The following is an 18,110-nucleotide window of genomic DNA, read 5'->3' as shown; positions in this document are numbered from 1 at the left end:
TTGAATATTCTTTAAGTTAACGAAGCGTATGCTCCAATTTAGGCTGAAAGTAATAGATCAGGTTTCCCTTACAATTTAAAATGTTCACAGTCCTGAAACTGATGCAAATCTTTGGGATGAGCAGCAGGACACACAGGTAAGAGCTGACTGGCTCAACATGTGATCCATCTGCTCTTATCAATGACCAATCTGCCAGTCAACATCTGCTCACCCCAAAAAGATTCTCATACTTACCCAAACTAAACTCTATTTGAAAGGACTCTTCAAGTTGAGCTCTTTACTATATGATTGAAATTTAGGCTCCACTAATTTTTGGATCCCGAATCTGCACCTTTAAGATGCATAATTTTTGATGTGATCATTTGATAATTATATTTATGTGCACACTGTTTGTGGAGACAACAAGCACACTGACATTGCATCACAAAAGTATTTTATTGAAATTTTACAACTTTTTGTTTCTCCTCAACCTACTAAGCGACATATAACAATCGCTTGCTGTCTTGCCCATATCAAAAGGAGGTTTTATTTTTTGGGGAAAAAATGCAATCAGCTGCCCTTCTGTGCAACAAAATATCCTTGTTTTCCAGCTCTTCAGAATTATGACACTTTGTGTGTTGTTTGAGCACACCGTTCTCCCCAAACAATAGAGGAAACTGAAATGAATGGAAACTCAAATGTGATTGTGTCACAATGTGGGGGGTTTCAAACGACTTGGCCCAAAAAATGAAGAGAACAATGATTCTTTAGTATGGGAAACTGTCCAGCAGAATATGTGAGGAAGGTTTTTGAGATGCAACTTCAAAAAATATTGAGCAAAGTTTGGGGAAGTTTTTTTTTTTAACATGCAAACTTCCACACAACAAAAATATTCAGCCATGAACAACCTAAAGGACACGGAGAGAAAGAAAAGATCATGTTTTTAAATTATACTTGTTTTAATCTTTGTCTTTTTATTAGATATTTTTTTAAGTGGTCACTCATGCCATGTTTAACAGACAAATAATCACACGCCACTTTGCTGGCTGACAACTTCAACCCACCTTGCTTGTGAACATATGTAATATAGATGCTACACAACATTACCCTATTAACGGCAACTTCTTTGTGGTCTAGTAAAACCACATTTAGGTAATAAAAGTTAGGGAGGTCGAGAGGAATTCAATTGCATAGCAATTTAATGGTCGACATTATTATCTCACAAGGCAAATTCACAGTGCCTAAACACTCCCAGAGGGGCTCAATGAACTAAGAACAACCAATCAAATGCATTAGAATCGGGATCTCGCATAGTGCCAGTACATCATATTCATAATATGTCATCTAAAAGGATAAGACTTGCTAATGCAGCACTCCACCAAACACAAACTACCAGCAAAATATTTTGTCTGTGGCATCCTAAACCAAATCATTCCTTTTATTTATGCTGGGGGTTTCAGTTAGAACAGAAATGAAGGGGGTAAAGTCTCAAGGAGGTTCAAATGTTTGCATGTAAACAGGCACTCAACCCCCCCTCCCCTCTCTTTTAAAGAAAAAGGCCAACTTCACATCCAACTTTAACCACGACATGGAGTTCATCTCGGAATGTCAACAGCAGCATTTTCTCTGTCGTAGCAATCACTCTCTCTGGCTCTTCCTTCCTTCCTTCGTCAGTCACTGTAGGTCTCGGTCCTCCAGGTATCTGTACTCAAACGTAAATCCTTCCTTTTTTCTCTGGCCCCACTTTTCATAGTCAAAGTAAATGTACGTGCCCTGCAAGCATGTACAAATTAAAACATGTTAATATTTATCTTTACGTTCATTTTTAGTGGTGACAATGAGAAGAGTGATGTGTTCTTACCTGTTCAAACTCATCAGTGATGGTCTTGGGTTCCTCGTGCCGTTGAAACCACATCATGTACTTGGTGTGAAACCTCCAGGACTGCTTTTTCAGTGCTTTTGCCGACAGGTATTGCGCCTTTGTGCCCTGAGAGAAAAAGACCAACAGAAAGAGTTGGAGGACTGAGACAGCTGAAATATTTAACAGAAGTTCCTTTCTATTAAAAGAACACACCTCTAGGTAGTAGAATATGAAGAAGAGAGTTTCAGTAGACAATCTCTGGTAGAATTCAATAGAGTCCGAATGATGTGGGGGCACCTGGTGGTGGAATGGCGGTGTAGGACAGGGGTTTCGCATCAGGTATTGCCTACAACAGATGGATGGATTTATGTCATACAGCGAAGGCTTGAGGGGAGTATAACAGTATATATGCAGGAGCTGCTCCTTGATTTTCTCCGTCTTGACGTGGATACAAAATTCTTAATTGCCATATGCCAACCATTTTTCACTCCTTATATTCAGTGTACCAGGGTCTGAAATACCCTAGTTAAAGCTGCACTTTGATCGTTTATGTACTTAATCAATAATGGCACTTTGTTCATTTATAACCAAAATCTTCCAGGGTTCAAAACAATGTACTTATCTTACCCCAGTTCATTTTGGTAAGCCTAAAAAAAAAAAAAAAAAAAAAAAATAATACATTTTGAGCTGTCGGGTCAGATTTGGTGCAAAATCGTTGGCTTATTTCGTTCCTCTTTGAGTCATGACATCATGTCCGTAAACACAGGAAAGAAGTGCCAGCTGTCACATGTTCCAGCTGAGGATCACACAGTTCAGGATGGCCGTTTAGCTGTTAGGCAAAGTTGTTTACCAGCTATAACGCTTCGAATTGGATACAGTATGTTGTCTGATAGGGGTAATGCTTTTATGAATCGAATATTACTTGTGTTCACTGACCATGATCCGTTGTCAGGAGACGTTACAGTGTATATTTACTAATATGCATGTCTTCTGAAATGTACTTGTATATTTTATCCACATTATTACTCGTTTTAGGTTTTTAGTTTACAGTGTTATTAGACCTACAATTTCAATTGCTTATGTTAATTCAGTTTTTCGTTTGTCACAGTTTTAGTCTTCTGACAAAAATGTCCTTTAAAAAGTCAATATTTCGTCATGCTATATTAATTTTAGTCAGTTTAGTTTAAATGAAAAATGTGTCAATGAATATAATATACATTTTACTTGATGTGCAAAATGGAAAAAAAATAATAAAAGAAAATTCAACAGACCACACGTTTTTTACTTTAAATCTGTGCTTCTGCCAGCGCTCTGTAGCAGTTTGAATTGACCTAAATCTCACGTGAAGTATGTTCCTCTGTGGTAAACAGCGCAGAACCTCTGAATTCTCGCATGAACACGACAACGTCACATGACAGAGACGTGAGGCATTCAATGTTTCCAGGAAGCGATTTTTTAAAAGTTATAAGTTTTAATAAGCGATTATTTTTTCACACAAACGTATCAATTCACTTCAGAAGACTTTACTTGATCGGTGGGAGTCGTGTGAATTACTTTGCTGCTGACTAGGTGTGCTTTTTGGACCATCAAATATTGGTGTCCATTCACTTGCACTGGATGAAGCTTAAAAACCTGATATACTTTCCTAAAAATCATAAATCCTGTTCTGATAAAGGTCATCTACATCTTGGATGGCCTGAGGGTAAATTTATCAGCAAATTTTCATTTTTGGGTGAACTATGCCTTTAAATGTATCCATATCTAATATCTTTTATTTACAGACTATCCAGATGTTTCTTCTTCTGTTAATATCTTGCAGTATTTTTATCACCATATTTGTCAACAGTATGCTTTAATAAAATAATCTTTATGAAGCACCTTTTTCATCTTATCTTCATTGAAAAAAAATCATAAAATCTTGTCAACAAACTTGTCATCATTGATTTTGTTGATGATTTAATAAATGTAAAAATAACGAAGTCTTACATCGTACTTGAATCAGCAGTTTCATTAGTTTTTAACCTATTAAATAGATAAATATAATACAAACATTAATAGTCGATAAAACACTTGAATAATCATATTAAAATAGACTTGTATCTGGTGGTGATTCAGGAGAGTCCCCTGTTTGAGTGCAAGTGTCAGAAAAGTATACAATTCATTAAAAATATGTAAAGTGTGTTTATCTTCATCAAAGCAAGTAATATTTCAGTTTTAAATGTTTAATGGTACAACAATTATATCAACATGAAAACAGCACATTATAACTCTGGCTATGAATATCTTCCAGTCATGATCACACACACGTTATGTCCAGGTAACCTCAAATCATGAGATTCATTCGCCAAAAGGAGCAGTGTCGAAACATGAAGGATGTAAAGTGTTCTTCTGCAAATTGCTTGCAATTTTAATTTTTGTGGTAATCACCAATTCTATCGACTGAGCTTTACTTTAACCTGGTATATTCCTTTAATTTATGCTATTGGTTTGTACACCACACACACTATGTTTACCTGATCCTTTCTGAATCAGACGGGTGGGGCATATGTGTCCATGCTGCCTCTTGCATGGCCTGCTGGTAGAGCTGCTCTTTCGTGAGGGGGGTGGGGCCTAGTGGACACGCCCCTAAAGATGGTGGGAGGTTGACCTCTGAAACAGCAGGCTGGGTTGCTGTTGTGGGACCAGGTGGGGCAGAGGACCCCGAGAACAGATCTACAGGGAATACATTTTTATTGTTTGTGATTATTATACTAGAACTGTATTTTAAAATGTAAAGAATAAGAGGCGTGAACAGCCTAAAAGGTCTAATGCAGGGGTGCACACTATGTCGATCGCGATCTACCAGTCGATCGCAATGCTGGTAGATCTCACAAAATTTAAATGTACTTTCGTTACATTTATATAAAAATAAATATAATGTCTTTCCTTCTTTTAGTTTCTGTCTGACTTGCACTTTACGAGTAAATATTGACCAGGCGAGGTTTTGTTTATTCAGTTGCCATGAAAACTAGGTTTGCGCATACGTGCCTTCCAAGGACTTCTGAGAACAGAGCGCGAAATTGCGATGATACTGCCCGGATTAGGCAAAACTGAATGGAATCAGACAGTTTTGCCTAATCCGGGCAGTAGCATCACAATTTCGCGCTCTGTTCTCAGAAGTCCTTGGAAGGCACGTATGCGCAAACCTAGTTGTCATGGCAACTGAATAAACAAAACCTCGCCTGGTCAATATTTACTCGTCATCAGAATAAGGTAAATGCCCTGGCTATTGTAATCTATTGTGCTGTAGGTGTTTTGGGTTTAGTGTTAAAACTGAATGATATCAACATTGAACATTGTTATAATTTTTTTTATTAATTAGAAGATGAATTCCATGTAGGGATACATGCAGTAGTCCCAACAAGCATTTTCTTATTTTAAATGAAAATGTTTATTTAGTTGGTAGATCTTATTGAGTTGGTCATTTAAAAGTAGATCATCACACAAAAAAGTGTGGGCACCCCTGGTCTAATGTAACACCTAAACTGGCACAGTAATCTGTTGTATGTGGTTACACTGTCGGGCAGTGAGTGTGTGAGTTATTGCTCTGAGGTTTGACAGTGTACTATGCTACACAAAACAACCCATCTCAGTCAAACAGGTACTAAAATGAGAGTTGCTTGAACTGTAGGGCAAAACTTAGAGAACTGGTTGTCAACTGGTGGATAGCAACTCAAAAATGGGTCTCAGGTTGTCAGGGAACAAACCATGGTAAACACAAATAATACTATAACATCATAAGTGCATGGTTAGAAAAACCATCTCTGAAATATCTACGGTGTATAAATTATATTACTGGGCCTAAGACACTTTGTTCAGTGTTGGATGTTTAATTAAATAAATAGATATCTGTATGTGTTGTGCAATTTAAAGTGCTCTGCTCTGTCAACTACTACACTTACGATCATGATGAGGTGTTTTCAGGGTATGAGCGGCAGGCTTCACACATTCATTTTAAAGCATGCAGCACATGCAGTTATACATTTATTCTTCAATTAAAATCAGCATTTTTTGTTTAGTAACTATACAAGGACATATCCCTATTATTATTTGATTGTGAATTCAAACATTAATTTTTGTTCCAAATATGTAAATTTCCTTGAAATTCAGCATTTTAGCCAATGCCATTTTTTTATGGATTTAGTGATTCTGTTCCTCTTTTCCACAACGCGCATGATCCAAGCAGACTCCGATCATTGAATTAGAACAAATTAATTGTGTAAAGGCCGCATCAACACACTACCACTTCTGGGTGGGAATTCATTTTCAAAAAAATCAGCAGTCCAGCAGTCATCATTATCTAAAGCAGGGGTCGGGAACCTGTGGCTCTTTGTTAAAAATCGAGTCAATTACGGTTTTGATTTCCTTTCTCCTGAATTTTGCAGCCTACTTCTGGTGAACAATGTTTGAAATGAACACCCGCCAAATGCAGAATTTTCATGCTGATATACCAGCCACTGTGGAAGGCGACCTTTAAGACTTCTCAGAGATGTATAACAAGACAGACATGCGTTTGACGAAACGTGATTATATTTTGAAGAACAGACAAAAGAAAAGCCGCCGATGCGCGTCTGATTTGATGGGTGTTCTCAGTGAGCTCTAGAGCAATTAAAGCGCTTCAACACAAACATTTATAGTTCTGGGACTCGTTTCCCAATAATTAGCACCCGCAAATTGAGACGAGACTCAATCCAGTTCATGAGCGCCTCTCCAAATGCATTTCATGCATGAGTAATTTCTCTCATCTACCTGCAAAAGGTGGGTGATCTGTAAGATGTCTCGGAGTGACACATGACAAAAAAATCCTGATGTGTTTGAAGAAACACACTTTATTATATTATTAAGAACAGACAAAAGCAGTCAATGCTTGTGTCTGATTCACTGTTCAGAGGCATGCAAAAGGGACCCTGTCTAGTGAAACAAGCGCATGTTAAAATTTATCACTCCTGTTTCATTCAACTGGAAACTGTCTGCATGAATAATGTAATCTACAAGAATGCTGCAAATTATCTCCAATCATCTCCTGAGGTACTGCGAGTTCAGTTCGCTCTCACACATTGTGAACTCTGCTGGTTCATTAATATATACAGGTATCTTTGCATTAAATAAATGTAGACTAAAGTGATTAAATAATCATAAGGCAATACAAGATAAGTTCACCTTGAACCTAAAATTGATTAACATCTTTTTTTTTCTTTAGGCAGCATAAATATGACCAAAACGGAATACAAACACATTCGATAAGAACACACATTTGGCAGCATTTTTTGGGAACAAGAATTTTTTAGGCTTATTTATAATGATGATTATTATAATTATCTTTACATTTATAATTGTATTTAGTTATGTTGTATGCTAGTAATTTTCACTTGTTGCTGCATACTGATACTTGCGTGATGGCCAATGGAGCCGATAAATGTTTGGATTTGGGGAGGTGGTTATATACAAGATTTTTTTTATCACTTTGTTATTTGTATTGCCTTTTCGTTTAAAGTGCAATTTGAATTAAGAAATGTCTTTTGTTCAAGTTTTTCGAGTTTCCAATAAATTAATTGCATAAAAAAAAAAAATATATAATATATAATATATATATATATTTATTTTCACTGACCTTGGGGATGGCCCATATAATTGGATATTGACATTTTAAAATGTGATTATCATGAAAATGTTTTTACCAAAAGGGAAGTTACATTTTTCATGAAGTAAAATTATGTTATGGAGACCCGCACAAACACGTGTACTCAATTCCATATTGCAACATGTTACCTATTAATATTTGCATATTTGTTTGTTTAGTAGTAGTCTATGGGCAATATAAACATTTTATTTTATTGAAATACGTTGTTTTTGAAAATAGTAAATTATTAGTTTGTGGTTTGGCTCTTTCGAAAAAATGCAACCAAAAATTTCAAAAAAATTGTCTCCTTGGTGAAAAAAGTTTCCCAACCACTGGTCTAAAGTTTACAACTCAAATGTTTTTGTAGTTAACACGAGCAATGTTGGAACAAACAAATCATATTTTGCTCTATATCAATACTCAAACTACTTTGTCAGAGCAAGATGAGATGACAGCAGATGAGCACAGAATGTTCGGTACAGGTCTTCGATCATGAGTCAACCGTTGATGTGGATTCCCAATGCACAGCTGCTGGCAGTGACGAAATCACTACGAATGTGTATTTGACACCTATCCCGAGTCTTGATCATTACCATGTTTTTGAACATGTAAGAAAATCATTGTTGACGAGTCAAACAGTCTTATTATATTCAAATATTTCCAGGACAAAGAATATTTTTTCAGGACATTTAGGTATTTTCTCATTTTCCATGACTGGAATACTGCATTACAAAATTCAAGTTTTTTTTAGGATGCGTGGGAACCCTGTGGGTCCTGAAGGAAAACCATTTGAGTACTACTGGTTTAGAGCGGTGTTTCCCAACCTTTTTTCTGCCACGGCACAATTTTTATGACTAAAACAATTCTACGGCACACCACTATCGCCAATATTTTTCTTTTCAAGAACTTGTCCATGTTTTTTGTACATCTTAGTAGCACGTTTACTTTTTAAATTCAGCTATGCAAAAAAAAAAAAAAAAATCACATAGGTAACCTATGATGTATGAGGTCACAGGTGGCAAGAGCGCTAAATGGGTATTGGGAGTAAAAATTAAAATAAAAGTGCTTTTCAAATTTGTAGATTTGTTCTTGCAATGCCACAAATTATAGGGACGCAAACTCATGAGGGAAGAAAATCACTGGTCCACGAAGAACAAGCTAAAAGCACCAATTCCAGCTTTTTTAGTGATTCAAGTTTATTCAGGTTTACAATTGTGCAGAATTAGCTGCAAAATAAAGAGCATTTTGGTGAGGCTTGCTTCTGTTTCACAAATTTGTTCTGATTAGCTCAGTTACCCCTCCTGGAAATATCACTAGGTGGCAACAAATGAGCAAACTTATGTGCTATGAGAGAGTCAGTGAATCATTTTGAGTTCATGACCGAAATCTACCAAGAGACTTCATAGTGTTCAAGCATTAAATGAACAAAGCAGATCCATAAGTCTAAACATTATTTTTCATCCAAAAAGACAACAATAATAGTGAGTTTCAATAACGTCCTAACCTTCTCCTTTGTTAAAACTTGCATGGCCACAAATCTACTGACTTCAGTATAAGAATTATAAACAAAGCAGATCTATGGTATCATTTTCCTACAGTAGCCTTTTTAAACTGCTGAGCATGACTTTTATCAGAAAAGACAATAGACAAAATAATGTACTTTCGTCATTGTAAAGCACATGACAATGCAATGCTCCGTTTAACTCCAGCGTCAAGCGCTGCCCTCCACATGATAAAAGTTGCAGAAAGTGTCACAAGAGGGGAGATTTTACGAGTTTGCCATGTAAAAAAGTGGGAGTTGTGCACAATAAACATTGAAAACATGTAACTGTATTGAAACAGCCAGTGTGAAAGGTACCTCGATCTGTGAAGTGTAGTGATGGGATTTCTCCATCTAGTGCTAATCCCAGTGCAGCTCTCTCTGCCATTGCTTTCAGAGAGCTTGGTGGCTCAGGAACCTGCAAAAGACCAACATGAAATTGCATAGATGAAACCACATTTTAACAAAACATTTGTTATATAGATATATATATATTACACATACAGAGTTTTAGGGGGGTGACTTTTGAGAAACTTGCTGATCTAAGTTAATCTAAGATGAACAAAACTCAACATAGCCCAAACAAAATCAAGATATATATATATATATATATAAAAAAAATAACACACCTTGATGGCTTCTGTGTTTGGTGTATAGGAGTGTGGCCCGTTTAGCAGACTCCCACCACCAGGTGTGCTCTCAGTGAAAGCAGGAGATGGGGAGGAGGGGGGTAGAGTGATAGAACTCAATAAACTGGGACCATTATCCAGACTATTACACAGAGGAAGTTGGAGAAAGGCAGAGACAACAGTCAATCATAATTCTCTTTTATTAATTACATGATACTCAAGGTCAAGGGTATGTGAATGCATACTCACGTTTGATTTGTTGATGAGCTTGAGGAAGAAGAATGGCTGTTTTGTGATTGGCTGGCACTGCTGAGGGAGGAGTCTGATGTGTTGTCTGCAACCACAGCACTGTAACCTGGAGAAAGATAAAAATTACAGCTAGAATACATTTTACTGGCAATTCCTTGATAGTTAAAACCTAAATCTTAAATGTGGTCAAAGAATCGGCTAGAAAATACAGCCATAATCTTTAGAATTTACTCTAGTCGTAAAATTTATTAAAATCTGTAGAAATAAAAACAACCACTGAAATTGGTAAATGTTGCAAAGGCAAAATGCAGTAAATATTTGACATTCAATTGTGTTATAACCGAAATTGGTTTCTCAGACTATGATCTGTCCTGTGAGAGATGGGTTTGGCTCAAATATGATTAGATCCAGAGAAAACTGAGTGAGACTAATTTATAATCCACGACTGACTGACAACTTTGAAGCCATTTTTATCAGTTTCAGTTTTGGAGTAGTTATTGCATTTTGGCTTTGTAAGGCAAAATTGATACTGGATGGACAGACTAAAAATCACTCACTGGTTGCTCCATTTTGTTTGAGGCAGCTGGGGGGTCTCTCAGGTGCTACACTTGTCCCTACACCTCCACTTCCCACTGCACTGCTTGCCCCCTTGCCCCCAAATCCACTCTCGCCAGTTCCTCCACCAGGTGTTATGCCCACAGGACTCACAGGTGTAGACCCCTGAAGAGCTGTCTGCCCAGGTACCAGGTTCAGAATGCCTCCGCTAAGAGCTCCATGACATGGACTGGACCCTAGTAGACCCATACCTGTCCCTGTACCGTTACTGGTTGCACCTGTGCTCACTCCCCCGGCAACTCCACTTGGTGCAGATATGCTAGAACTACTGCTGCTACTCCCTACCGGACAACTAGAGGAATTAATTGCTGTTCCACCAGCAGCCGCCTGGGCATAAGGGGCAGGGGTAGAGCCTGAGAGAAGCCCTGCCATGGTGTTGAGAGAACCAGATATTCCTGTCAGACCCAGACATTGTATCTGACCCACACTACTACTGCTGGTCACCGTCACACCTCCTTTCCCCAGGCCCAAACCTAGTCCATGGTTGGAGCCCCCAGGCCCTGTTGAAGCCTGGGACTGGGAATTGGAAGTAACTGGGCCGTGTGTGGTGGAACTTGGCAGAGAGGAAGTGGAGGCTGGTAGTGTGGAGTGGCTAGGTGGGCTCGGCGTGTTGTTGGAAGGTGCAGATGTGGAGGAGAGTTTGACCTGTGTTTGCTGTTGAGACTGAGGAGGATGCTGCTGCACTGCACTGCTAAAGCTTCCCAGCAAGCTACTGCCCCCGGAGACCGCCGTGCAGACTCCGACAACAGTAGCCATGGAGACCAGAGAAGAAGAGGAGGAGGAGCCAGAGGAGGTGGATGAGAAGGACGAAAGAGACGGGTTGCCGTTTTTCACAGGAGACTGAGAGGAGCAAGGGAGTTCGTTCATGAAGAAACAAAAATATCATTTTCATGTGTCAAGCAATACATGTAGTTTAAGTGATACTGAGGTCTCACCTGACTGACTTCACTGTCTGTGGATTGACCTCTTTTATCATCTGAATTCTCCTGAGCAAAACACATTAACACACAATATATAGTGAGAGATACGGTAAAAAATACTGGGGGAAGAGAAAGATGATCAGAAGGATGATCTACAGAATAGAAAGAGAGGAACACAAGTGTGAAAGAACCAAGAAATGAAAGACTGTAGCTTACTGTAGTGCCTGTGGCAGGAGATGGTGGGATGGGGGAAGAGGAAGTGGTGGAGGTCGGGGTGCTGCTGGACTGAAGAAACATCTCATCTTCCATATGGCTCTGAGGTGATGTTGCCATTAAGGTTGCCGCTAGAGAGTGAAAATGACAAGGAAGTTGTTTAGTATGTCAACATATTTTATCAGGCAAATTCAAAATGGGATTTTAGCACCCTTGAAGGGCACTGCATGAAGCTGACGCTACTTATATGGTCATTCCAAATGAAAGTGAGCAAATTAATCTCTTCATTAAGGTCCCTTACACAAGGCTGTAAGCAAAGTGTACATTACCCACTTCAAGGAAGTAATTTAAGAGTTTATAAAATCACAAGATCCTTGGTGGCCATGCGATTTAGAGCTGCATGATAATGGATAGAATGATAATCACGATTATTCTGCCTTTTGAAGTTTCATTTATTTATACTGTATGGCTGCACAATTTGAAAAAAAATGTAATGTTGCCACAGCTTTGATATTTTTTCTTTAAATAAAAATAAAATTACATAAAACAGCATCTCACGTTGAACAAGGTGTTAAAACTACAAGTAAATGATTCTCTTAGACTAAAATCAAGTCATGTTTTGCCCATGCTTTACTTCCAATTTAAGGGTTTTCACACTTAAGTTCTCTTTAAGACAATATATATTTTATTATTGCAATAAACAGTAGTAATATTTTTCTGTAATAAATTAGCAGGCAGCAATGCTAAACGATCTCAAGCCTTTTTTTAAAAAAAAAAAAAAAAAATGTGTATGTTTCTGTTGACAACAGTTTTGGCAGACTCTGGTGCTTCATCCAAACATGGCGAAAGGCTCTTATCTCCTCCTCGACACACAAAATCATGGTGCCATGGGCTTATTTTGGATTTTTTAGACACTTGTAATAGCCAAACATACCTGAAATTACGCAAATGTGCAATGAGGTATATCTGGAGCGCTTTTTATCGCTTCAACACACGTTATCGACGCGCACGCACCGAACCAAACTCCGAGCACAGCTGCCAGTGTATAATGAGAACACGAGATGGAATTTATGTCTATTGAGCACAGAACCGCTCAAAAAATGATATAACACCGCGCTGCAAACAGTTTATTCAGCTGAATTTCTGCGTAATAAGTAAATGGCTGAACAGAAAGAGTTGTTGAATGACTTCTCAGAATAGTTTGAAAGACACCAGATTTTCATCCTACCTCCGCATAGTCTCCGAAGGCAGCATGTTCCAGATTTCTGATGCGAGCCTTGTATCAAAGTGATACATAAAACATGCTCGTAAATATCTGCGACTCCGTATATCAGCGCGTGCTCGAAACTGAGATGTGATTGGCCAGTGGTGAACTTCTGATGAGAGCTGGATTGGTCAGGTGAGGTGAAAATATACTCAAAAGCGCTTGTGATTTGACCTATCATCAAATCACAAGGAATAGTTCACCCAAAAATTTAAATTAGCAGCTAATTTAATCACCCTCAGGCCATCCAAGATGTATCGGAGTTTCTTTTTTCATGAAAACAGTATTTAAGAATTAATTTTTTAGGATTTAATTTCAGGCCTCCTCCTTTAAACAATGCAAGTGAATGAACTCAATTTTTTTATGGTCCAAAATGCATATTTAGTGTGCATCAAAATAATCCACACGAATCCAGTCGACAAAGTAAGTTCTTCTGAGCCCAAAAGACTGATTATGTTTAGAAACAAAACAATACTTATATACTTTTTAACTACAAATATTCACCTCCATACATCTCTGTGACACGTGATCACATTCACTTGCATTGTTTAAAGGAAGAGGCCTGAAATGAAATCCTAAAAATCTTAAATTCTGTTTTGATGAAGAAAGAAACTCCGATATACTCAGCATGTACAGTCTCATGGTGAGTTGCTTTGACCTAAAATGTATACATTTCTATGACAATCCATGACAAATGCATCTCATGTAGACTTTATTCTCACCTTTGTATATCAGAATATGCCAAGCCATTTATTTGACAAAATGCATCACTTGCTTTTCACAAAAAGCTAGTTCTGTCAGTCAATTAAAATGTTTAATCGCATACTTTTTTCCGTAGTTTCTGGAAGTGCTGAAATTTGACTAAATATATTACTTTTCCTGTCAAAATGCATTTATTTCCTTTTTAGGAAAGAAAACAAAACAACATGTAACAATATAATGCTTTGTTAATATTTTCCAAACAAAGTCTTCCACAGTATAAAGACAGAAATGCACTAAAATAGTACCAATTCAAGTAACATTAAACTTTTCCCAAAGTCTAAGGCCCTGTTCACACTGTCAGTGATTATGTTGCTAGATGTTGCTAGTCTCTGTACTTGGTGTCACTAGTAGGGGAGAGCAGTTTATATATTAACTGCAGCTGTGCTCACTGCATCATATCATGAACAAGATGAATCTATTAATGTATGAATCAACCTCACAATGCCGACAATTTCTGGTACATGATCCAATTTGATATGAAATCAGTTTATTTGCTGCTAAAAATGAGCATTCTGGAGGGGAAAGTGTTGTAAACTGCAGCATTGCTCAATCATATCAATGAATGATCTTTCAATGTATCAATCAAACTCTCTCAGTTCCTAATACGATTTTCCATTGATCACAGTTATTATATCCATTATGTGGATACAGAAAATTGATATAGAAGATGATTAAGAGCTCCTTTCCTCATCAATTTATCACGGCTGTGTATGTTTGTGGTGTGTGCGTCAGTCTAATGAATCGCAAAGGTTCTGCCCTACCAACCAGTGTTTATGCTGGTTTATGCTGTATTAACAGTAAATGCGTTAATCACGATTAAGAAAAATTAAGACGTTAAATTATTTTTATTAATCGCATGCATTAACATAATTTTGACAGCACCACAAAAAACACATGCAGACTTACGTATTTCCTCTAAGTCCAGGTCATCGTATAGAAACTCATTCTCCTCAAAATCTGGATCTTGCGAAGAGTCAATATAGTACTCCACATCATCTTTGATCTTATGGATAGCGTCCACCTGGATTGAATCATTGTCCAGCATCCTCAAGATAGTCTCTAGCATACGAATGTGGTACCGGTGCCTCTCTATTAACCTCTTTAGCTCCTCGATCCGATCTTGCTTCTGGTGACCGAGGCAGCATTTTATAGGTCAGAATAGTAAGAGAGACAGTGACTTCAGAAACAGGAACATCAGGACAGTAACGCAATTCTTCCTGTTTTTAATACTGACACAAGAAAAATATAGTGAAATCGTGCCTAAGTCAGTGAAGGTTTGCTTATAAATACAATATGAGTGAAAGCACAAAAAAGGAAGGCTATAAAATGACTCAAGCAATAATAAAACAAGAGAGAGGAAGGGGAATGGAAAATCTGAAATGCCAACCTCCTTGTCTCCTTTTTTCTTTCGAGTTTGAACAGAGAGGGACTCAACTTCACTTTCAAACTGGTCCACCTGCATGTTCAAAGTGTCTATTGTATTCTGCAAGAGACAAAAATTATCTAATTACCACACTGCTTACATCCTTTTAAAAGTTTTCACCCACTGTTATCTGTGCACCCTCTGGTACCGTGAGCCACTGTTCTGTTTCCTCCTTCTCCTTCTGTGCTGGGTCCACTTTCTGAGCCAAGCCCAGCCCCTCTTTAGAGTAGGCCTTTGTTTTGGTTTCTCTTTCAACAACCTTAAAGCGTTCCATTTGCTAAGGGAAAGAGACAGGCAGGTTTGAGGGCGGCAAGCTCTACGGATCTTTAGACTCATCACTTCCATGAGCATTTGACTCTCAACTAATAAAGCACTAAAACATTCCTAAAACATTTAAGGAATAGTTCACCCAAAAATGAAAATTCACATGACATTCTTCTTCTGAACACAATTTCTTTTTTTTAAGAAAATCTCAGCTCATTAGGTCCTTTAGGACTTAAATATTGTCCTGTTTCTTATATACACCAATCATATCACTTCTGAAAGTATGAATTTAACCACTGGAGTCACGTGGGTTACTTTTATGCTGCATTTATATGCTTTTTGGACCTTTAAAGTTCTGGCCACCATTCACTTGCATTGTATGGACCAACAGAGCTAATAAATGTGATATATATGTGTTCAGCAGAAGAAAGTTCACATCTGAGGATGGCATGAGGGTGAGTAAGTGACAAGAATATTAACATTTTTGGGTGAACTATCCCTTTAAATAAAACCTGAACTATCCTTTCAGTCCCTTCAGCTACACTGTGTCTAACTTTTTGGAGCTTTAGAACTTTGCATTTCATCACTTCTAATGTTACTGTCTCCTTTAAATTGCTTGTATTGTTAAAATCCTCATTTTTAAGTTACTTTGCATAAAATCGTTTAATAAATGAATAAATATTTAGAAAAAAAATGTTTAGACCTGGGTGAGACTTGTAAGAATCCATCGGATAACGAAGTATGATGATCAATTTTGGGAACTGTGATGGGTGTTTTCAAATAAGAGAGCCATAAGAAACATGGGAACAAGCATTTACCGTTTCAATAAGCTTGCGGTTCTCAACTAGCTGCCGTTTGTCTTTGATCTCATTGGATGCCACCCATGTCTTAATCTGGTCTCGTAGCCGCTAAGGATAAAAACAAGAAGATAGAACAATTAGTCTGATGACATGGCTATTCTTCCTTAAATCCTATAGAAAGTGTTAAAAAGTTATTGAGTGTTTGTTTTGTTTTCATGCTAGAAGCACTCCCTAGTCCCTACTTTACTTTTTAACAACAATTAATGACAAATAGTTAACTGCAACATTAAAGCAAGCAATTAGCCTGGAATAATGATGATATCTTGTCTACTTGAAAAACAGGATTGTGTAAAATGTATAATCCCACCTGGAGCTTTTTAATCTCTTTCTTAAGATCTGCCTCATATTTCTCCTTCTGATTGGCATTTGCAGCATTGTGAAGCTGGGCATTAAATCAAATAGACAATTAAAATATTGTTTTCCATTCAGTCATATTTGTTTAAATGTTTTTGTTGTTCAGTTGTAAAGATCTGACCTTTTTCCAAATGTCTTCAAACTGTTCCACGCCTTCAGCAACTTTTTTCAAACATCGATCTATTTCGCCTAGTTGAGTACAAGCACAAGATTATGCATTAGATAAGAGATCATATTGATTGAGATAAAAATCTGAACAAAAACTACTCTTGTGCAAGCAGTTGTGGCAGTCTATATATCCACGAACTGCCAGTGAGAGGGAAAGGAAACTCAGGAAAAAATAATTATATTCGTTTCTCCAACATAATGCAGTCTTACCTTGAAGTTTTCTCTTATCAGCCATGGCTTCGCTATGATACTGTCTTCATACCTTCCGTCACTGCTGCAAGGGTTAGGAAATCAACATAATCATAGACCGATAACTTGCATTGCATTCTGTGTGACACATTGTAGGTCTTTCTACTGTCCCTGACAGGTAGAGCTCATCTCAATGCAAAAGGCTGAAATCAACGCATCCAAATACCTGCTTGACTGACGTTATACTTCTGCCCTATTAATGTTAATGAATCCATATACCGATTAACACCTTCCAAGATCTGTTTTACTAACTTGCTTTCTTAGCCAGAAAATAAAACGAAGCTATCAACTTTTCTATCCTCCTGACTAATACAAAATATCTATAATTTGTATGACAGTATGCCATGAACTACCCCTATGGTTCAAACCACGTATAGCGTAGCGCCAACACAACCTCACTGTTTACGCAGATTTACGCAGCCTCTGATCACTGTGCACTAGCCACTGAGCTGCTAACGCTTTAGATCAGCAGCATTTTAACTCCATCTCTCCGCTGCACGGATAAGATGTTATCATGGCAGTGCGTATAGACTTCATACTGTATATTATTGCCGTTTACATTAAGCTGATGTTGTGATGTCGAGCAGCGGTGACGGCTAATGCTCTGCTAGCAGACACATAGTTTTTTTTCCAACAGACGGTGTGGGGGATTTAAACTGTTAAATGTAATGCACATTCGTCGTATACCTTTTTCAAACGTGTGCAATATTCGTCAGTATCTCTGTGTGACAACCACGAGAAAAATCTCCGACAATTCCTTAATTCAAATTTGGTAATGTTTTCAGATCGTCAATCCCCCTTCTGTCCAGTACATTAAAGATGGCCGGCAGACTCCGCCCACTGCTCGCACGTGAAGTTCCCGCCCCTGATCTTTTTTCGGTTTTACGATTCATTCAAAATGCCTGTCAGTCATTTCTTGCGTCGTGACGGTTTCCGCTGGACCCTTCATCCCATTTGCTGAAATACTGAGTGAAAGGTTATATTTACGGAAAAACATCTTTCTCTTCACAAAACTACTATCTCGCACCAAACATGTATATAGTAAACAAGCTATATAGAAAGATTTATATAGTAAACAAGCTATTTTGCACTGCAGAGAAT

At 37.8% G+C, this 18,110-nt stretch overlaps 1 protein-coding gene across 1 annotated transcript; it reads right to left on the bottom strand.

Annotated features, from left to right (window-relative positions):
- Window positions 1-424: 424 nt before the first annotated feature.
- On the bottom strand, window positions 425-17,837 carry cnot3a (CCR4-NOT transcription complex, subunit 3a). Its single transcript, XM_052144797.1, has 18 exons — window positions 17,697-17,837; window positions 16,971-17,034; window positions 16,714-16,781; window positions 16,546-16,620; window positions 16,197-16,286; window positions 15,263-15,391; window positions 15,079-15,174; window positions 14,598-14,817; window positions 11,669-11,796; window positions 11,468-11,518; window positions 10,475-11,372; window positions 9,918-10,023; window positions 9,669-9,810; window positions 9,358-9,457; window positions 4,354-4,552; window positions 2,054-2,186; window positions 1,841-1,966; window positions 425-1,752 (listed from the first exon to the last, which is right to left on the bottom strand). Exons 2-18 carry the CDS (start codon window positions 16,993-16,995, stop codon window positions 1,654-1,656), a joined length of 2,685 nt encoding a protein of 894 aa, XP_052000757.1. The 5' UTR covers window positions 16,996-17,034; window positions 17,697-17,837; the 3' UTR covers window positions 425-1,653.
- Window positions 17,838-18,110: the final 273 nt, after the last annotated feature.

Source organism: Xyrauchen texanus, chromosome 15 (genome assembly GCF_025860055.1).
Source record: "Xyrauchen texanus isolate HMW12.3.18 chromosome 15, RBS_HiC_50CHRs, whole genome shotgun sequence".
NCBI lineage: Eukaryota > Metazoa > Chordata > Actinopteri > Cypriniformes > Catostomidae > Xyrauchen > Xyrauchen texanus.
The sequence above is the reverse complement of the archived record's forward strand: the minus strand, read 5'-3'. Positions and strand labels throughout refer to the sequence as shown.